This window comes from Nomia melanderi, chromosome 3 (genome assembly GCF_051020985.1).
Source record: "Nomia melanderi isolate GNS246 chromosome 3, iyNomMela1, whole genome shotgun sequence".
NCBI lineage: Eukaryota > Metazoa > Arthropoda > Insecta > Hymenoptera > Halictidae > Nomia > Nomia melanderi.
Window position 1 is genome coordinate 4,769,826 of NC_135001.1, and position 22,824 is coordinate 4,792,649.

The window sequence follows — 22,824 nt, forward strand, 5'->3', positions numbered from 1 at the left end:
ATAATAATTGCGAAGTAGAAGAATCGAAATCAGCCATTTTGACTGTTAATTAACGTTAGAACTATGGAGGATTTAATCCGATTAATAATGTAATTACTATAAAAATTGTAACAATAGATTATTCTTCGTTTCCTCAGACATTCATTATAGTAATCAAGTGAAACTATTTATTCTCAAGATCATTTAGAATAGTCGATACTTTTAAGATATCGAAAATTACGAAACAAATTTATTCGAAATCAGTCATTTCGTTTGGTACGGTAGTTCTAGTGTTAAATATAAATTAACGAAAACAGAAATTAACCTCTTGTGTTGGAAATGAATTCAAAGGTTTCGAAATGTTTGAAAAAATTGTATTTTTACCTATTTTACGCAGATATGTATACTAATATTGTTTATTAATCCTTTTTAATAGAGTGATACATTTCCAAACAATCTAATATGTGCAATTCTATAAGACTATCGATGTGTATGATATCACCAGCAATTTTAGAACAAAAATAATTTCAACAAGCCTGCCAACTATTTCCAGCACAACAGATTAAATGAACGAACAATACTAAACAATGTTCACCGAGAAAAAAGGAATATTAACTCTTTGCGGACGAAGATTCGTTGAAACATACAAAACCATCAGCAGATCAAGCTAAATTATATATCGATTCGTTAATTAATAGAAAAAAGGCAAGTACACGCTAATCTCTTGCTGTTAGACTAATTAAATCATTCGTTCGCGATGTAGTCTTCCAAACACAGACAGTTCATCACGCCGAAATGTCGACATTTCTCCACAAAGGATTAAAATTGATTTCCATTCTGCGAGAATTTCGTTGAATTCGTTCGGTGACATTTTCTATTCAGAGCGGGAAGGTACGTACCAGGTATAATAAAAACAATTAATTATACAAGAAAAATCAATAAATCAAGTTGAATATAGAAAGGAAACCGATGAATCGAGCCGCCAGAAGATTGATGATTAATGAATCTCATTATTTATTGAAATAAAAGCGATGATACTGTTTAATTAAAAATGGCGGATCAATGAAGCCGGTCGGTTACGCAGAAGATGAGGGTCCTCGTATCTGGGCCAAAGTAAATCGCACATTAACCGTTTTAGGAATCGAGTGAAAGCAAACGTTCAACGCAAACAATAAGCGGACCCGCGTGATGCAATAAATATTTCTAGTAAAGCAGGATGTGAAGATCTTCGCGACACGTTTTCGCCCTATATGCGCTAAGTTATTGCGCGTCGTGCTGACTGGTATAACGGGTGGCACGAGCTGCAAGGATTTTTATTATGGTATTAATATTTCTACTAAAGTTTAGTCGGTTTTCCTCGATTGAATGTTGGGCTTTTCATATAGTTAATTTTGTATTCATTATTGTAAAAATGGAAGTAAATTCAAAATATAGAAGTAAATGTGGAAAATAATTTTCAGTTAAAATTTTAGCTTAAAATTATTTTCTCAGTTTAATCAGTTTTTCTCAATTTAACTTTAGACATTTTCTATAGTGAATTTTGTAATGGTTATTGGAAAGGTCGAAAAATCAATTCAGAATGTAGGGCTAAATGTGGAAAATAATTTTCAGTTAAAATTTCAGAAGCTGCTTTTTGACACCTCTTGAAATTTTAGCTGAAAACTATTTTCTCAGTTTAATCAGTTTTCTTCGATTGAATTTTGGACATTTCCTATAGTTAATTTTATAATGATTATTCAGAAGATCGAAAGGTCAATTCAGAATATACGACTAAATTTGAAAAATTAATATTACCGTAATTATCCATCAAACATCCAAATAGAATAATTCTATCCCTCAATTCCTGTATTATCTATGTCAATACCAATTACAAAAACCTACCATTGATATTTTATTAGAAAAAGCAAAGAATATATCTATCGAACTAATTCTCAAGTGCAAAGAGTTATATCACTCTCAAACAATTTCCTTACAAAGGATCTTCTAAAATCACTTGCGTTCTCCGAGTGCGCGTTAAAAAACTTCGCGTGTCATAATTACACGGATCGCGTGAACTTTTCCTGTGAATCACCCGGTACGCGTTAGTATCGGGAAAACTTTTAATTGGCGTATAGCCGAAATACCGCGAGGTTCGGGGGTGGAAGTGACGGCGATACAAGCGTTGCCCGTGATATCCTCGGTATTCTTGCCAACCGCTGTAGTCCCGGCACGTGACGGAAAAAGACGAAAAGTTAGTTTCCACGATTCGAAGAGCGTCCCGGCGAAGGAAACAACGGAAGCCGAAAGTCGCTTCTCAAAGTTTTCCACGACTTAAACCGTTAGGAGATAACGCTCATCCCCTGTATCGTCCCAGCCAAGTCGAATATTAACCCTCCTCCGACAACGAACGAATGCCAGCTTTGAACTGGCCGCAGCTGCAGCCGTATTTATTCATTTAAACGATTATATCTTGTCGATGGGTGGTATAATATCGAGTTTCCAAGCGTACAAGGGAATCGATTTGCAATGATGTCGCCTCGTTCGAGTTAATTGTGTAATGTCCGTTGTTTTCTCTTTTTCTTTGAGTTTGGGAGCTTCTGGGTCGTGGATTAATAATTGAGAAGAAAACAATGCGCTTAGGTGTGGGAAAGAAACATTGAGGAAATTCATGTGTGCTTCTGAATATGTTGTATAATTATTTTATGTATAAGAAGGAAGGCTTTCTGATCTAGAAAGAACGAAGAAACGAGTAATTTATTTAATGAATAAAAAGGATGTTATTTATTCCATTGAAATTTACAGAAACGACTGAGTGGGTAATATCGATTTGCAATGACGTCTTCTCGTTTGAGTTAACTGTATAACGTCCGTTGTTTTCTTTCTGTTGTATTGGTTTCTCTTTTCCTTTGATTTTGGAAGCTTCTGGGTCGTGGAAGAATAATTGAGTCGCTTAGAAGACAGTGCGGTTAAGCGGAGAAAAGAAAGTTGAGGAAATTCATGTGTTTGCTTCTGAATATGTTGTATAATTACTTTATGTATAAAAAGAAGGACTTTCTGACCTGGACGAAGTTTCTAATTTTCTAGACTTTCGAGTGAATCGATTTGCAATTACGTCTCGTTCGAGGTAATTGTGTAATGTCCCTTGTTTCCTTTCTGTTGTATTATTTTCCCTTCTCCTTTGACTTCATAAGCTTTCTAATCATCGATTAATAATTGAGTTGCTCAGAAACCAATGCGGTTAAGTAGAGAAAAGAAAAATCGAGAAACTGAATTTTTAATACATTAGTTTTTAATTTAGCCAGAAAAGTATATCAAGTATTTTTCCGAAAGGTATGCTCTACAACAATAGAATATTATTTCATTAAAATTTACAGAAACGAGTGGGTGGGTAATATCGATTTTCCAGGCGTTCGAGTAAATCGACTTGCAATGACGTCGTCTCGTTCGAGTTAATTATGTAATATCCATTACTTCCTTTCTGTTGTACTATTTTCTCTTTTCCTTTAACTTCGCAAGTTTCTCAATCATAGATTAATAATCGAGTTAGAAGCCAATGCGGTTAAGTCGATTTTTCGGTATTCTCTGATTTTTATTAATTTTCACGAATAAATAATGTTCTATTATTACAAAGTGTATTCTATTGTTTCTGATAAAATTAAAAGCCAAAAACTGTAAAAACTGCTGTATTAAAAACATTAATTTTAAGTGACTCAATTATTCGAAGAGAATGTTGTATAAATATCACGAAAGAATATTTTATTTCCAGTTGAAAAATATTTCATCTTGTTTCATGATGATGGTCTCGGATATTTTCGATTGGATTTTAAAGGAAAATACAAATGGTTGGTGATGCTTTGGGAGAAGGTATTAAACGAACAAAATTTCCTTGTATATTTGATTCGTAGTTTCTCGTATAGGATTATTCGCCTTCCAGTTGAATTACTTGCTACCTGACACAGTTTATGTAAAATGTAACGTTGAAATTTTGTGCACAATTTCCCTTTGGGAGCGAACGTATAATGGTAGTTCTACTGTACGTCAAAATAACCCCGCACGTAACAGCAGTACGTTCTACTTTCTAAAATGGCGGATTTCTACAGTAACGAGCTGCTTTTTGAGCGAATAACGTATCGAGTAACGTATAAAAGATATCGAATAACGTGTCGAGCGACGTATTGAATAACAGTCTCTACGAAACAGCCCCATTTCGTGGATTCTTTGGGGGCGAGCTGCTATATCATCATCCATTTTCCACTTATATACTGTACAAAAGGATAATTCATATTTATAATAATTTGTTTGATCTCCAATAATAACAGTTAATCGTGCTTTAACTTAAGAAAAATAATGAAAAGTATTGAAATTCTATTTATATACTGTACAATAAGATAATTCACATTTATAACAATTTGTTTGATCTTCAATAATAAGAGTTAAACATGCTTTAACTTAAGAAAAATAATGAAAAGCGTTGAAATTTAAATAATTCTATCACCAGGTCTTTTCATTAACAGATCAATGAAAATAAATGAATCAAATAATTCCCATTTTTAACCTTGCATTCTCTAATGCATTCTTTAGAGTCATCATAAAAACTCTCAAATAAACATAATACAAAACCGACATTAATTATCACTAGGAAATACGAGTCGCTAATAACGAAATTAAAAGTAATATGATTAATCGGTATGAATTATTAATATCCCGAAGAAACAGTTCCAGAGTTTCACGACAACGGTATTAGATAACGGTGACGAGATAGTTAATTCCATTGTGCAGTTTGTTACACTGGAAGATTAATTGGAATGTCGCCACAGTGTGGGCAACCGCGGTTATGCCTGGCTTAACGCGATATTCAAACAATTCGGTATAATTAAATAGATACTACTTTCGCGGGTGCACGTGTTACGTCGTCGCTGATCGTGCCCGCCGACGAAGTAATTACGTGTCCGTAAATATCGCGATATTACATGTCCGAACCGGTCAAGCACGATTTTGTTTGACCGGGCCGTTTACCGTGTGGGTCGCGAAACAAAATCGGTGATCTTTTCGCACCGCGAGCAATTCTGTTTCGTCGTGCTTCAACAAATTAAATGTCAAACACGGTTATTTCGGTTCCACTGGAAGGGCCGATCGAACCTGAATTCGAGCGGAAATTTACATTTATTGAAATGACCTGCAGCAGTCGCGTGAAACTGGGAATCGATATATTTAAACAGCGAGCTGCCTACTAAGCAGAAATACGAGTATTCCCTAGCATACTGTATCGGAAAAATAAGAGTAGATCACGTGTAATAACGATATTTCTTATCTTATGACGTTACGACCAGTAAAATTCGAAACTTACTTAGCGAAACAATATTTCCCTTGAGATGTATCGTGGCTTATTTTATAAAGAAATTGGAAATATGTCGTAGTACCTATCTTCAATAGGTTTTTTCTAAAATAACACATTTTGCACGTTCAAAAGTAAGAAATGAATGAATTGTATTGTTATATTTTATACCATTGAGCAGGCTGTGTATTTGTAATGATTACTCTTGCTATTGTTATTATTGCTACTGCTATTATTATCAGTATTGTGATTGTTTCTATTACTATTACTTTTTCTAATTCTATCTTCAACGTTACTTCGTGGTGATATGATACGTACTATTAATGAATCATTGTTAACGATAAATATGGCATCGTTATGTCATAATACTTCTTAGTGTCACTAGTACTATCAACATACACTAACAAAACGAAAAATCACGTAGAAATTGTGCAATGGTCTAATTAAAGAGGAATGAAATTCTCCAATTTCAATAATTTCAGTGTATTCTACGAAAATGGTGCAATTTCAAAACTTTTAACGTATCCTACAAAAATTGCCCAACTTCAATACTTTCAATGTACCCTACAAAAATTGCCCAACATCAATACTTTCAATGTACCCTACAAAAATTGTCCAATTCCAATACTTCTAATGTATCCCACAAAAACAGCCCAATTCCAATACTTTAATCTTCCCTACAAAATCGTCCAATTCCAATACTTGCAATGCATCCCCAAAAAACTGCCTAATGCCACTATTTCCAGTGTATCCTACGAAAATTCTCCGACGTTCAAGCTGCTCAAGCAAGTGTTGAAGCCGGCCGCCATGCATCCCCCTCGTTACGAGGCACCGGCCGCATCTTCCGCGTTGAATTATGATCGCCGCGGGCGAGGGCGAAGTATGCGATGAAAATTCCGGAAATCAAAGGCGAACGGGGACAGAATGCGTTCAATGCCATCCCCGAAACCGCTCCAATTCCGCTGGTCGTTTTAAGCCGGCACAATTATACCGCAACTAGACGGCAGAGAAACAATGAGCAAAAGAGAGACGAGCGTGGGACAAGGGCTAGAGAATTCGCCTTACGTTCTGTGGAGCCGAGTTGTGTACCGTTAAATGCGTTCGTTATCGATTTCCATTCGTCCGAAACAGATGTCAAGCGACGACATCGAGCGCTGTCGGTGGCCTGTGGGACGCGCTACCGGCAACAATATCGACTATTCCTTTCGACCATAATAGGTGTCGCGGAATCACGCCGGAAGGAACAAAAGGCTTCGCGGCTCCGCGACACGTGTCCTCCCTTTTCAGCGATGGCTCACCGTTTCATCGCACGATCGTTTTCGAATTCTTGCGGCATACGGACCCTTTGCAGCCTATTGAACCCTGGGTGTAACCTTTGAATTGAAAGGAGTGTACAATTTTAAATAGGCTGACGAGGCAATTGAATATTTATGTTGAATTCTATTTGAAATCTTTCGCACGAGTCTGACACGATGTATTCGTTGACGGAAACTTGAAAATATTCTACTCGGTTTCTTTGATGTATTTAATATGTTCTACTCGGTTTTTTTGATGTATTTAAATTGTTCTACTCGGTTTCTTTGATGTATTTAAAATGTTTGTGTCTCTAGTAATCTTAACATAGAGCAGTAGGATGACGAGATATTTTGGATTTCTTGAATAGGTTTGATATGTACAAATTTATAGATAAACCAGAGTTGGGAGTTAATGGAATTTTAGGAGATTTCTTAAAATTAAGTGTTTAACGTGGTAATATTTTTTAACTATATAGCGAGAAGTAAGTTAAAAATACTTGACGTAAATAAATTAGATGGCTACTACAGTAATGCGTAAGTAAGCGAGAAATTCACTGGACCGAAAGATGTTAATATTGTTACTTTAATGTTTTATCTAAATCTCACAAGGGAAACTTATGTGAGACATTAGTGCTCAAGAAAATATTTCGCACGTATTTTTTCTTATTCGCCAACGCCCACTTCGAAGGGCTGAGAACACATGTCAAAGTGAAGGGTTCAAAGTAGATTTTTTACAATATTTCTGAAACTAGGGGGCGTAGGACAGAAATCTAAATTGTTCATTTTGAGGTGAACAGTTTGTGAAGAATACTTCTTTTCCATCCTCACAATTAGGATAAATATTTATACCAATAAATATAATATAAAATAATATATATATAATATATAATACATAATATAGAATATATAACAATAATATATTTGTATTATATTCAAAGATTTATATAAAATACCATAAATTCCAGTTCAAACTACAACTAATAGGTCTCTTTTTGGCTCCACGTTACGATTGACAACATGCGACGTTGCATGCAAATTTTACACAAAAAGTTGCGCATCACTGCCCTGCATCAACCCCCAACCCCTGGCGCGTAATTGTGACGAACAAAAGAGTAGCTGAACGCGTGAACAAACGTCGACGGACGACGAGCGCGAGGCCGACGCTAACTTGTTGCGTCCGATCGTTCAAAGACAAGCATTCGATGACGGACCATTGTGTCCGCCGCGGGCGATCAAGACACCTTAGACACTCTGTTTGTCCGTCGTCGATTGCGTCGATCAAGTTATCGAAAAACAGCAGCAAATTCGATTAACAGCAACCGCATCACAAACCGTTTAACGCGTTCCATCCCACGTGTACCATTTATATGGTTAAAATGACCGGTTTTAGTCCTTTTATTTTGCAATTATTAATATTTCCAAAGCATTCAATATCTGAAATGATTTTTTAAATAAATAGTTTCACTTGAATATAAATATAATATATATCTGAATAAAGTATAATAAATATCTGAAGGAATCCAAGAAAAATGTATTGTTACAATCATTAGCATTACATATCAACCCTGATAAATTCACGGTAGTTCTAGTGTTAAACCACTTTCAACCCCTTGCCTTACGAGTTCTTTCTGAACTGTAAACCATTTAACTACTTTGTTATCAATAATCTATTCAAAACAACAAACTTCCAGTTTTATTTTAAGGCAACGTCTGCTCTACGCTATAACCATTGATAAAAGAGGAATAACATATAATTTCCATTCAAACAAATTGACATTATTTAATTATTTCATAACATAAATTAACATATTTATGTTTCCTGTATTCTATCTGAAGTCTTCATCCACGAGTCTGACACAATAACGCAGGGGAAAGGTTTAAAATGAGCAATTCAAACGCTCCATCGACGAGGATTCAAGAAATAGAGGATACAAACAGAGGCTTCTTGAACTTATGAAGTTTACACCTGGCTACGGAAAGCGGCGAATGTTGAAAGAGAGCCGATAAACGTTCCTGAAAGCCGGAGAAAATTGTTCTTAATGAATAAGGCGGTTTTGAAGCGAGATTGCGTGCTGCAGCTAATTCAGTCAGTTTAGTGGGTCTTGTATACTAATTGAATTTGCCTCCCGCGATGTATCGTGGAGAATAATTTCGAAATTAATTTCGTGAATTTTACGTTGAATCGAGGTTACTTGAGTTTATTATAGAATTCGTATCGATTGATCTGAATTTATTATAAATTTCAATTTGTTTCTCAATTCTAAGTTATTATAGATTTCTGTTTGTTTCGATCGATATCGATCGACCTGAATGTATTATACATTTCAATTTGTTATAACTGATATCGATTCATCTGAATTTATTATAAATTTCAATTTGCTTCAACTGATATCAATTCATCTGAATTTATTATAAATTTCAATTCGCTTCAATTGATATCAGTTAATCTAAATTTATTATAAATTTCAATCTGTTGTAACCGACATAAATCGATATCGGTATTATCAATCGTCCCAAATTTCAAATAACGTGTTATCAATTCCAATTTGACCCGATTGATCTCCACTTATCACAAATTAGAATCCTCCCCGATCAATCAATTTCAATTTTATCTCGATCCATCAGAGTAATTCGCACAACGTTGCATAAGTAAGGCGAGGTCACCCTGGATTCGTAAAACTAGGATTCTTCGCTAGACGAAGCAGTAAAAAATATATCGAATGTACTTACAGCCTTCGTTCCGCAAGCAATTCTCCGCAGTGACTTTACTACCGCGGCGAACTGAGTTCAGGAAATATAAAACCGAAAAGAAAAATAAAATCCTCCGCGGCGAACTAAGATCGCAGTCGGCGGAGAACACTGACACTGCCATCGCGAGCTGAAAAATGAAAGGGAACGCCGCCGCCCTAGAAAATAATTTACCGCCCGCGATAAACAATGTCTCTGCGTTCACGTGCACCTGAAACGGAACGAGCCAGCCGAAAAATAAAAACTTTTATTCGGCAAACCCTGCAAGTATTTACTGTCCGCGTAACGGCCGCTCGTAAAGTTTCCTGAAAGAAAAGATTCGCGGCGTGCAAGATCCTACAGGACGCTTCCAAAGAAAATACTGTTTCCTAAGAATTATCTGCGGGAAGTATCAAGTCGACGATACAACCGTGAAATATTTCTCAAAAAAAAACGAAATTAAATTTCATCTAATTATGAAAATTAACTTCATTGTTATAAGAAAGTGTTACGACCTCTGGAATCTGTATTATTAGAAAGGAAAGAAGAAATCTGAATTTTGAACTGTATTTTCAAGTGAACGCGGTTACGTTGCAATTAAGTGGGAGCACTAATAGAATTAATAGTTTTATGATTTTTAATAGTGATGAGAATGTAGGGAATACATGGAAAATGTAATAGATATTGATGTTTCTTAGGAAACTGCTTAAAGAACACTATAATTGTAAGTTTCGTTCGCTTCAATCGAATTAATTCAATGTATCTTGTTAAAACTTGTGTTCAAATATACTATAATCAGAATTACTGAATTGCAGAGATTCTTATGATTAAAAAGATTAAAAATGAATGAAATAAATAGCAATGCATTGCTAACGGGAAGATGCAAGATCTCTATTCGGTTGACTAAGTGGTAACCCTTCGCACTCCGAGTTTCTTTTGTTCCTCGAGAATTCTATGTTATTATTATATTTTCTTTGAATTGAGAAAGTAGTTAGTTTGTATTTAGTTCTTGCATTTGACAAAATAATTAACTGCATTTAATTCTTGCATTTGAAAAAATAGTTAACCGTATTTACTTCTTGCATTTGAAAAAATAGTTTGTATAGAGCAGTAAACGATTCTTACTAATAATATTGAAAATAACATAATAATATAATCTATTTGAAAAACATCTCGACAAGCTTTGGCCACCCCGAACCAAATGGAATTACTATAATTCATTCAATGAAACGATGATTATTTTAAAACGTGTTCATATTAAAAACAATGCAACCTAAAGCAGTAATGTTTAACGAGATAACCGTACAACAATGATAACACAGTTCAGTCAACAACTTTGATATTATATTCTTTTCCATTTTCTGTCTTTTGCTGCGTGAAACCGCTCGGCATTCAGCGTGCTAATTAGGAGATCGACGAGGAAATAAATGGCACTGAGACGAAACACATGAAACAACACCACTCACCAACACGTCGCGTCGATTCGACATTCGAGTAAAAACTAATAGCGTCTCTAGGTATCGATTACCGACGGCAGTAGCTCAATGAATGCGTAAGGTCAAATTCCCCAAGACTGTTTACACCTCTAGGAAACTGCGCGGCGACGAGAAACCAGTCGCTCAGCAGCCAATACGGATTCATTCGGAAAAGAAAAATTGAGAAAATGAACGTCAATTTGACGATTATTTCGTAAGAATTTCAGTCGATTTTGATTGGTGCAGTGATGCGAATACACGTTGTAATTTTCTGCTCTTGAAGTTCTAATTTTTTTATGGGCAAACATGTAGTCTTCTAGGAGCGATGGAATAAACTGTAGAATAATGCGAATCCAGTATTAATGCAATGGCTTCTGAAGTTATTATACAGTGTATTCGTAAACTATAAAGAGGGCTTTCTGGCGAAGAAACGAGTAAATCCTTCAATAACTAAAAAGAATACTATTTGTTACATTAAAATTTATAAAAATGGGAAGGTATCAAAAAATCGACTTAACCGCGTCTGAAATTGTTATATAGAATATTCAGAAGCTATAAAAAGAAGGGCTGCCTGATCTACAAAAAACGACGAAACAAGTAAATCCTGGAATAACTGAGGATAATATTATCTACACCATTAAAATTAAGAAAAATCAGAAAGTATAAGAAAATCGACATAATCGCGTCTGAGATTATTATACAGCACATTAAGAAGCTATAAACAAAGCTTTCTGACATAGGAAAAACGAAGAAAGAAGTAAATCCTTGAATAACTGAAAAAAATATTATATATTTCATTAGAAATAAAATTTAGAAAAATCAGAAACGTAAGAAAACCAACTTAACCACGTCTGAAATTATTATACAGCATATTCAGAAGTTATAAAAACGACTGGCTAACCTACAATAAACGAAGAACCGAGTAAATCCCGGAATAACTGAAAATAATATTATCTACTCGAACTCGAACATATTTCGACAGACACCACACATACAAGTGGTTCCGATGTCATAAACTATTAACAGAAGCGGTGAAACGGAACGAAGAAGACGATACCAGGCTAAAGTTTAATACTCCGACAATATATCATCATTACGGATCCCTGGAAAAATGCGGACTGTCTAAAAATGATATAGTAGGTATACACACTTCGCTCATTAATAACCCGTTTCACAGCGGCCCGATGACAATGAAGAATTCCTCGAACACCTGCAGTACATCTATTCACTTTCCTTGTTCTTAGATTATAACGAAATTAAATTTATAGAAATCTTCATTGTAATTTGCTTAATTATGCATACATTGGAATTTAATTGACCCTTTGAGGTTAGGTGGGTTAGGAAACCCACCCTTTGCTCAAATTTTTCCGCATGGTGGGATATATTTTAACTAACCTAGAAAAGTTGAAGTTACTCATAATCGTGCAGTTTAACGTTCCGTGCCACGGAAACTTCGCTTATATTTTCCTCGTGAACTGTATTGATTTTTTTAATAAAATATTAAGGTATATTCAAGTTTCTGGTCATTTTTATGTAGTTTCATATTGTTTCTTTATGTTTTCGCTGCTTTGTAACGTATACCGTCATCCGTGACCATGTATCCATCAAAAATATTTTCTTACAAAAATTGGTGGTACACGTGGAACGTGTTAATATTTCACTTAAAGTTTTTCATCCAGTTAACAACACTATGGATTAACGGTAAATGCGAAAATAAGTGAAAACAACAATTTATACAAGTCAAAACGCATTGATGAATCGTTGAGACTGGCGAATTATGTGGCGTAGTGAATTCTCTGTAGCTTGGGTTGTCTTCTTTACAAATGATTTAATTACTCAAACAGCAAGATATCATCACGTAGTTCCTGTTTTTCCTATTGTTTAAGCAACTGACGTATACTTCAACTTCATCAGCTTCATCTTTTGTTTATTTCAAAGAAATTTCATCAACAAAGTCTACAGTAATCAAACCATTAGTATTCTCATTGATTCGTTGTTACAATATATTCATTATTTCTTATCATTCGTACATGATACGTGCAATTTCGTATGTCTTCTATAGAATAATAGAAAACATAACATCGTTGATACGAAACGATTGAATTCGTTATAATTCAGACATGAAGTCTCAATAAACATCGTGCACGTATTCTTGAAAAAAACCTATCGAACCGCATTTTCGATGGGAAAATAAAATACCGGGCCGACAGCGACATTACTCATAAGGAGGGCCGATACTTGATATCGATGCACGTTCGCAAATATAACATGCAATACCAATAAATCAGGAGGCGGGTATTGATTGCCCGCGTAAACCAACCAATAAAAATGCATAGACCTTAAAAACCATTATTCGTCCCCTGTATCGTTCCACGTGCTCCGCCCCCAGGTAAAGAAAATATAAATTCGATTCATCAATAAATCAGACGGCACTGTGTTCGTCCCAATTATATACGTCAACATGCTCTAATAGATTTAGACGAAACAATTGAGGCAGACTAAACTCAGCGATACGATACCATAGAATCAGAACTAATTGAATTTACTAAATTGCCAGGCAAACACCTTTGTCACGATGAAATTCATTCAATATTCGGTTTCTTAGACATTGAGGGGTCAAGACGGAGTCCGCTTAAGACGTTGAATACTATGCTGGTCACCGGTGACCTCAAATCGAATTACTATAGCTTACTCAATTAGTACTAGAATTACCAGTGAAAATGACTGGTTTTGGTTTCTTTGTTTCGCAATTATTAATATCTTCGAAGCATCGAATATTCGAAATGATCTAAAAAATTAATAGTTTCACTTGAATACTATAATGAATGTCCGAAAAAACTGAAAATAATCTATTGTGACAATTTTTATAGGGATTAAATGTCAATCATATTAAATGCTCAGTAGTTCTAATGTTAAAACATGATTATTTGGAAACGTTTCTACATTACAGTAATGCTGCCTAATACGCTGGCATTCAGCTAGATGAACGTGCAATAATAATAATTCAATTTAATCAAGTGATTGAATATTACAGTTTCCCATGTTGCGTATGTAGTTTGCTCTATGAAATGGTAAACCGTTCAACGCGTTAACGCATTCACTGTCAATGTTACACGTTTGCGACAATACCAGTGTATTTTACATGGAGGTCCGTGATTTAATTTTTATATAAACATTCTGAAGATCAACAACTTCTATTTCTCGCATACTTCAAAAATGTCGAAGGAAACGTTTTATTTCGAACGTTAATATAATGTTTATATATTAACCGTAAACGCCGTCGTAATGGCGACTTCGAGCTTCGATATTTAAAATCGGAAACTGCAAATGAATTATTCAACTAACGAGGGACTGATTTATGATTCTTTTTCTTTCAGTCTTGAACAATTCGATGCATAATTCAGTTTTTCTTGAAAAGAACTGTTAAAAGTCTGAAACAGTCTCATATAAAAAGTCAATAGAAAATTCTCGATCGCTAAAGGTTAAACGAATGTTTAACAATCATCATTACAACAACCGGAACAAGTTGCTCGTAGCAAATGCGTTCAGTTGCTCGCCACTCGAGTAACAAGTGAAAACAAATTGATTGTCTATCCGACCGATTCTCCGAGAAATTAGAAAACAAAGATATTTAACCCTTTGACGAATGTCGGCATTTTGTTGAAGTCAAACTTCCATGTTTGGAATACCAAGTTGCGAACAGATGATTGAACTATTGGAGCAGTAAGAGATCAGTACACAGTTTTCTCATTCTCTATGATTTAAGAATTGAGTGTATATTTTATATCTAGATGATATAAAATCTATAATTTATAATTTAGCAGAATCTGCAAAAGGTTTTGTACACTTTTAACAATCGTCGTCCGCAAAGGGTTAAACCTAAACAAGGAATCTCGATAGAGGACACCGAAATCTCGCGAGTTTTACAATTTGTCGCTCGCGTAGCGGGGATTTGGAGGGCTCTTTGAACAAGTAAATCCTCCGAGGGCTGTAAATACTTCGTCGAATCGACTCGCGTCGGGCATACGTTCGCTTTATCTCCCGCATTGTATGGAAAATTGGTTTAGGTTAACGCCTCGAATTAAACTTTGAATTAAACAGCTTAGTCGCAGAATAAATTCTCGTCGCAGGAACAGCACGCAGGCCGGTGCACTGCCGTTTCACTGGAAAATCGCTGGTGGTATTAGGCGCGAAGGCTGCGGGATCCCGAACGACGCCTTATCTCTAATGCAAAAGTGTATACGTGTCCTGATAACACGGGAATTTATATAGACCCGTTTCAACCATGCTCGGGTATACTGATTTTCAACGAATAAATCGCTAAGTGTTTGCGCGTGCAGCGGTTGATTGTGCGTTAAGAGTTAACGCTTTGAGGCACACGATTCTAAAGAAGAAAACTCAATAGTTTTTAACCCGCTTAACACCAAAGAGTTAACACGTTGAATGCCGTGGGGGCACTGTTGACCTCAACAAAATCGAATTACTATCATTCATTCGATTAAACGATGATTATTTGAACACTTTTCTATGTTACAAGCAATCTATATTACAAGCAATGCAGTGACATTCAACAAGATAAACCTGCAATAATAATGTAATTCGATTACATAAGTTGATGTTACATTATATTCATTTTGTAATTATTATTAATCCTTTTCTTGCATTAACCCTTTGCGGACGAGTGTCGACGTTTCGAGATGGAATTTTCATATTTGGAATACTAAGTTGTATAGAAACGATTTAATTATTTGAACAGCAAGAGATCAGTACGTAGTTTCTCTTTTTTTATTATTTAAGCAATCGATACATAAATTAGCTACGTTTGCTGAAGGTTAGTATATTTCAAAGAATCTTCGACTACAAAGAGTTAACACGTTGAATGCTATGGGTGTCACCGATTATTCTCAACCAAATCTAATTACTATAATTTACTCAATTAAATGGTGACTATTTGAATATATTTGTATATTATACATTACCTAGTGCGGCGACATTCAGCAACATAGACGTTCAATAACAATAACGCAATTCAATAATGCAATATTATATCTTTCTACATTTCGCGTATTTTGCTCCGTGAAACACGCGGCGTTCAACGTGTTAAAAAAGTAACAGATGCTTCTCTGAGAAATTATTAAAGACATTAATTTAGCAATACGAAAACTGAATTGTAAATCAATTAGAGTCTCAGTAGATGCATTCTTGGAGTTTCTATAGCGGAATTTCAAAGAGTCAATGTAACTGCTCGGTAGTTTTAGGGTTAAAGATTAAATGATTCAGCGTGAAGATTGAAAGGTTTGGATAATTATTATGTAGCAGGTTATATCAACTATTGATATGTACTGTTAGATTTAATATTTAGCTTCCGTTGAACCGAAACTGTACGATTTCTCTGCGATATTTGCCTCTGGCCGAAGGAGGAAACGAACAAACGTATTCATTCCATTTTGTCGCGGTTGCAGTTTCCAATATGGCCGCCATTGACGACTGAATTTTAATATGGCAGTCTAACCTTTCAAACATGTCGTGCTCGTGTAAAATGAACGAGCGAACGTCGATGATTTTATACGTGCACGTTAATAAATAATTACCGATGAAAACTAACTACGATGGATATAATTATTGCATGCAATGAATATTGCTGTAGATCGTGGATTATTAAGTAAATCGAAAACAGTTATTAAAATCATAATTGCGGACTTCTCTTAATCATGTGTTATTAGCAATAATTGTGTTTCCGACTCGCAAATAGAATACTATGTTAAAGTCATTAATAACGTAATTATATTCGGATTGCGTCGTGTAATTACTAGTGAACTCTATAAAAGATTATTACGAAACGATTGTATCGTGTTGAACGAATGTGTTATCGATAAAATATCGGTAGAAAATCAATAGAAAATGTATCAATAGAATCGTATCCGATACGAACCAGAAAGCTTTTCCATCTTTAACAGTTACAACGTTATTTCGATTCTTCATGATCGTTTCAATCAAAACTTTTATATAACAGTTATTTTCTGAAACGTCCCGACTTCTGACATTACATGGGCACAACGTAAATTCAATTCCGTCCGTATAAAAATAAATAATTGTCCGTATAAGTGAATTCAAACCGACATTAAATTTTCCCTTTTACGTGCCACTCTCCAAACAAATTGACTAACTCCATGCTTTGAATAGTTCAGAATGTTTAAATTCAGCTTTATATAGTGAATCCCTTTGGTGCGACATGTGGCTGAAGCATGACGCAATTATCCACATACCCAATTTGAAATTTCAATTTAAAATTTCATTCGATCCTTTTTACATCTGCCCTCCACTTTGTTCGTGGCCGCATTTCATCGTTAACCGGCCAATTAGAAGGAATTACATTTTCAATCTCAAAGCTTATGGGTCGTGCAACCAGTGTACAGGGTGATGCAGAAATGCGTGACATTATCTTAGGTAGGTCAAGTTAATTAATCTACACATGAAAGTACAATAGTTATAGAACGTAGAACAAATTTTGAAAAATTTTAGTTTGCAATTTTATAGACGTGAAAGGAGAATATATTCTTTGTTTAAACTCTTTTTTCGCTATCTTTTACTGTTCTCAAGACAGTCATTAGGCATGACTTAGTCTACTTAGTCACAAAGTTTCATAATTTTTTTAATTTCTAGGTTCGATAACTTCCACTGTTAGTTTTCGAATTATAAGTTCTTGAAAAAAATCTTCAAAACGTCTGCTTACTATATCTGCCACTGGATATTATCTTAACATTGAATCCTGCATTCTTTAAAAAATGCCAACTGTTACTCGAATAGTCTCAAATTTCGTCCAATTCATATGGATGTGAAACATAAATAATAAAACGTGAAACGTTCCTTTCAACCATTCGAATCATTCATTTGCCAATGTAATTAACTCAACAAAATAAAAAGCACAAGATTCAATCAAATGGCAAATTGACAGAACCATTTCAGTGTTCCAACACCAAACTTAGAAAAAATTCAAAAAGTAGGGTTAGACGCTATAGAATGCGAGTGTCTGTACAACTCGAAGATTAAAGTACAAAGAAAACAGAAATTCGTAAAACATTTTCACTTACATTCACGCGCAGGGTTAACAAAACTTACGTTCCCGAATCGCCCTGTCCAAAACGCGTGAAATGATTGCATCAATATCGTTCGCGAGCGGCGAATTGATCGTTTCAAGTGAAAATAAATATCGAGACGGTCACAAGTGACCGTGGGCGTCCGCCATTGTTACGTCGCGCCATTATATCTTTCTCGAGGCAGAGGCGCCCTCGTCTGCGCGCGATTTGCGTCGTTTTTCTTTCCGTCGTCAATTAAAAGAGACGAAAACAAAAAGAAAACTTGTATCTTTTCAGGTGACAAGACGGAGCGAGAGGCAACAAATGCCGGTGGGCGGACGGGTCGCTGGGAAAGTCGGGATCTACAGCTCCCATTATAATGGTAATGTAAACAGGGGATATTATTATATCACGACCTCCGTGAATCGCGACTGAAAATATTCGTTCGGCGCACGTTGCAATTTACTAAAGCCCGTCGAAATAATATCAATATGCGCATATTTACAATGTTGAGTCGATGGCGGCGAGGAGAATGGAAATTTCCCAGCGCGCGGTTCGTTTACGACGAAATAACATTACGGAACGACCGTGCTCGCAGAAAAACAATATGGACGTTCTGTTCTTTTTTATATGCGTAACGTCCGACGTTAATCGTGTTGTCGAAACCAATATTTTTACGCTTTTGTATGGCGATCATCCGTTAAGGGAATAAGTCGCTCAATACTAATTGTACCGCGAGCCGATTAAATGTGCCGATTTTGGAATTCGATTTAGAATTCTGCGTTTTCCTTAAACCCTTTAACGTATGATTTATTTCTCAACTATGATCGATACAATAACTTTGCACTCGAAGCTTTTTCTCAGTTGTATTACCAGCAACTCGAAGTAATTATAACAGACAGAGCATATTAACATATAAATAAATGATACGTATGAAAAGAAAGGTCATAGATGTATTTTACTATTTTCTATCAATTATAGATATAACTGTTATATTTAATGACAAATTTTAAATAACTGCTCCGGAACCTTCGAGTGCAGAGTTAATAATTTATTGAAAACACAGAAGAATTCTAGGCATATTATAAGTCTGTTTGTTACAGAGTATTATTACCGATAACAGAAGAATAATATTTATTTGCAATTGAACCGAATTGAGTATTATTTATCCTTGCCAAAATTCTCATTATCGTTGTATATCGTCCGATTAGTCAATTCTTCAACATTCGTCTTTCCTTTTGTTTCTTTTACCACTAAAAAAGAAATGTATTGTCCAACTTGTTTACGTTCATTTTATAGCCAGTTATTCGACTAGTTACGGTAGGAAAAATGCCAGTTACGGTTAGTATTAATTGATTACGAAATTTACGAAGCGTCTTTGTGGCCATCTGTTTTTTCACGAGGGAAAATTTATGAATTCGTTACGCGATGGACATTTATGGCTTACTTCTGCCGGCAGTTTGGTCAGCCACATTGAACGGAACCAAGGGGGACGTGATTTATTTTCCGTGAAATAAACGCGGTGACTTTCTTGACGTTCTTTCGGAGATACGGGATATGAATCATTCTTATGAAGCTGCTGGAAAATTTCCATCCCCTCGGGATATTAATGTTTCAGAATGCGCAGATCGATTCATTTCGCGGGATTCTGTGTGCCGCAGCAATCACGGCGAACGAATATGATCTGAGTAAACCAACTTACTTAATTAAACGAGCTTGCGTTAGTTACACTTTATTTCCGCGCTTCTTTTCCCGCGCTTCTTGAGCGATTAATTCCCAAGTGCATCGTTAAGACCTGCTTTCTTTTAATTCAATGAGCACTAAAAGTCTCTGTAAATTCTTTTCTTCCTACTTTACGACTTTCCATTTGGAACGCAATAAAATAGAGAAGGAAACGTCTATTAAAGGAAAACAAATTGTAGTCACATTGTTCTTTACCCTTAAATCTTGAATTGCCAAGTCATCTTCATGCTCGTGCTACATCGTCGATCTGAAACAAAACGCTGATACTTACAAACGTATATTCAAAGAAGAAAATTTAATTAACAGTTTCATTATAATCCTTCGTCGTTTCTGAGATACTAACTCTTTACAGTAAGAAGCTTCTTTCGTTATATATATATTCATTATTCTCTTATGAAACATTAATGGTTCTTTTGACAAATAATACAAGCGTATATAATATACAAACGAAGAGATAAAATTATTCTATTTCACCGTTTCATTTCTAATTGCATTATACGAATTTTCCTATCGAACTTTATCATTTCACTGCGTCAAACTAAATGATAACTGTAAGCCTCTCGATCGCAAAGGACTAAAAATATTATTTCAACAACATTTATTCAGTTTCACTATTAAGACGTATTCTCCCTTCAAACAGTTGTATTAAAAATTGTTCACTTAACACGATTTCTACCTTCTTTTTCGACACCTGAGATTTTAATTGGAAATTGTTTTCCTAGTTTAGTCGTGTTTTTTAATTAAATTTTCGACTGTTCCAAGAGCAATTATAACGTTAACTGTAGGAAATGTCCAAAATTCGATCGAGGAGAAATGACTAAACTGAGAAAATAGTTTTAAGTTGAAATTTCGTATGTTCTTTGACACCTTCGGTAGAAATGGTGTTAATTTCAGAAGGTAGACCGGAGATCAACGAAATCACGTGACATCGATTGACAAAGCGATCGATCACGTTCAGACAGGAAAGAAACATTTCGCGACCTGCCCTTGCCAGATCCATCAGTTCCTAAGAAAAACAGAGTTTAAAAGATGGAAGACTCGACTTCTACTTTAACTTCGGGGAATTTTTCTCCTCAGCATTTCTTAGATAAATATATTATCCGAAGCCATCAGCGGGACTTGCCCCTGCGCCGCATCCCCGGTCCGTTCAAAAGACTCCTCGTTCCGATATCAGGTGCTCGGCGAACCTACACCGTTACTCTCACAAGCAAGTCCCGGTGATGGGTTCTCATAATCTACTGAGTCAAGAAATACCCAAGAGAAAAATTCCTCGCGGTCAGGGGAGTCAAGTGAGCTTCAAAGTGACCTAGCCGAGCAAAGTGGTTAACAGTTTGAGTGGCCCATCAACCCCGGGAATCTCCGCAACGGTGATATAGTTATTTATCATAGTTGGGATTCTTATGGAATATCAGGTTCTTACACGCGGATTTCTCAAATTCCATGATGAATACTTGCTTTACAACTGACTTTCTTAACAAACGCAACTGTGCTTTGTCAAATATCCTGTGAACGCATGAACATCTACAGTTCAGTCATTCTACCCTTTCCTCTGTCAATTCTTCCTCTTTACAATTCACTGCTACGCAAACTGGCAACTAGAAAATTAATAAACAATTCCTCTTTAATCCTTTTCTCCTGTGAATTCATAAACATCCGCAGTCCAGTCATTCTACTCTTTCCTCTGTCAATTTTCCCTCTTTACGATTCACTGCTACACGAACTGGTAACTAGAAAACTGATAAAAAATTCCTCTTTAACTCTTTGCACTCCGAATTTCTTTTGCATTTTCTCTGAAATGCATTCGAAAAAATAGTTAATTTGTAGAGAGCAGTGTAAACGATTCTTCTTACTAATAATATTGAAAATAACATAATAATAGAATCTATTTGAAAAATATCTTGACAATAACACCTATGAATAAAACTGATGTCGATTCACGACATAGGAGCACAAAGGGTTAACACTAGAACTACCAGTCAAAATAACTGGTTCCAGTCTCCTTGTTTCGTAATTATTGATACCGTAAGAGCATTGAATATTTGAAATGATTTCGAAAATAAACAATTTCGCTTGAATACTATAATCAATACACGAAGAACCTGAAAATAATCTATCGTTACAATTTTTCTATAAACTACATATCAAACACATTAAATCCTCAGTAATTCTACTGTTAAAAAAAACCAATCACTTAACCACTCACCTCAACACTCAAAGTCCTCACCTTCCTCAACCCCTAACCGTAAAACAGTAATCCCAAAAGTTTAATAGAAAATCTTCCCAAACCTTAGAACTCACGCTCCCAAATCCCTTTCTCATACACACATACACACACACACAAAACTCTTAACCATAGGATCATCAACCAACAAACCACCAATCAACCTAAACCGTTAAAAGTCCAAGACGAAGTTTATCCAACTGCTCCACGCCTCCCAGTGATTTCGCTGCGCCGTATTTCATACCGTAAGCTAACTGCCCGATAGTTTATGGGTCACTAGCAACCCCAAATCCCTCTAACCGTGTCGTTACCAAGATAACTGCACTTTCGGAACATCCAGCAAGACCTCAAGTTCCGCGCGCCGGTTGCCCCTTAATGTAGACGCGGCCAGCGCAGAATTGCGATTACAAGATAAACACAGCATGCTTTCAGGGAAAGGGTACAGCGGCATAAACGAGGAGATCATATGGATCAGCATCGGCATGGGGATCACGATCACCGTACTGATCACGATCGCCCTGTGCTACATCGCCCGGGAGAAATGGCGGAAACGCCACGACGGCTACTACACCTCCTGACGAACGCTGCCGCCGCCCTCCTGGGCCACTTGGTCCTTCACGCCCTCGACCCCCGGCGTCTGCTTCAGCCCGACGACAACCAGAGGCAAGCCGAGGGCGTACTACATCACCATCTAACCGCTCCGATCCGTTGACTAATGACTCCGTTTCAGCTCGGGCGGACCCGACGTTCCACAGCGAACGAAAAATCGACCGGAACACCCTTCCGTCTCCATTCTGCTGCTCTCTTCTTCCACCCCTGTCCCCGTGTCCACACCCCTCTGGCTCTTCTCCTTCCCCGTCCGGAAGGCTCGCGAAAGAATGATCGTTTCGGTACCGAAAATGGATTCTGAATGCACTGAACAGAATTGATTTATCGTCGGTGTAAATATCTCGCGGAAGACTCGGCGAGTGGAAAGCTAATGGTCGCGCTGCGA

The 22,824-nt window shown here is 36.1% G+C and overlaps 2 protein-coding genes across 7 annotated transcripts in view; one reads left to right on the forward strand and one right to left on the reverse strand.

The window, feature by feature from the left end:
• The window catches only part of LOC116432910 (uncharacterized), a 40,502-nt gene extending 18,085 nt beyond the window's left edge, over nucleotides 1-22,417 (forward strand). Inside the window, exons 1-3 of one of the 2 annotated variants that reach the window (XM_031990419.2) lie at nucleotides 16,956-17,237; nucleotides 18,164-18,248; nucleotides 22,263-22,417. In XM_031990419.2, the coding sequence (XP_031846279.1) occupies nucleotides 18,191-18,248; nucleotides 22,263-22,408 (204 nt within the window). In that variant the 5' untranslated portion in view covers nucleotides 16,956-17,237; nucleotides 18,164-18,190 and the 3' untranslated portion in view covers nucleotides 22,409-22,417. Of the gene's footprint in view, nucleotides 1-16,955; nucleotides 17,238-18,163; nucleotides 18,249-22,262 lie in introns of those variants that run through there. The other variant, XM_031990410.2, reaches the window with a different exon arrangement.
• LOC116432920 (uncharacterized) overlaps nucleotides 1-22,512 on the reverse strand; it is a 100,110-nt gene extending 77,598 nt beyond the window's left edge. For 4 of the 5 annotated variants that reach the window (XM_076365485.1, XM_076365482.1, XM_076365484.1 and 1 more), the window contains exon 1: nucleotides 22,402-22,512. Coding sequence is in view for 1 of the 5 variants with exons in the window: in XM_076365486.1 (XP_076221601.1) it covers nucleotides 9,319-9,460 (142 nt within the window). In the remaining 4 variants the exon portion in view is untranslated. Of the gene's footprint in view, nucleotides 1-9,318; nucleotides 9,642-10,781; nucleotides 10,802-22,401 lie in introns of those variants that run through there. The other variant, XM_076365486.1, reaches the window with a different exon arrangement.
• Nucleotides 22,513-22,824: the final 312 nt, after the last annotated feature.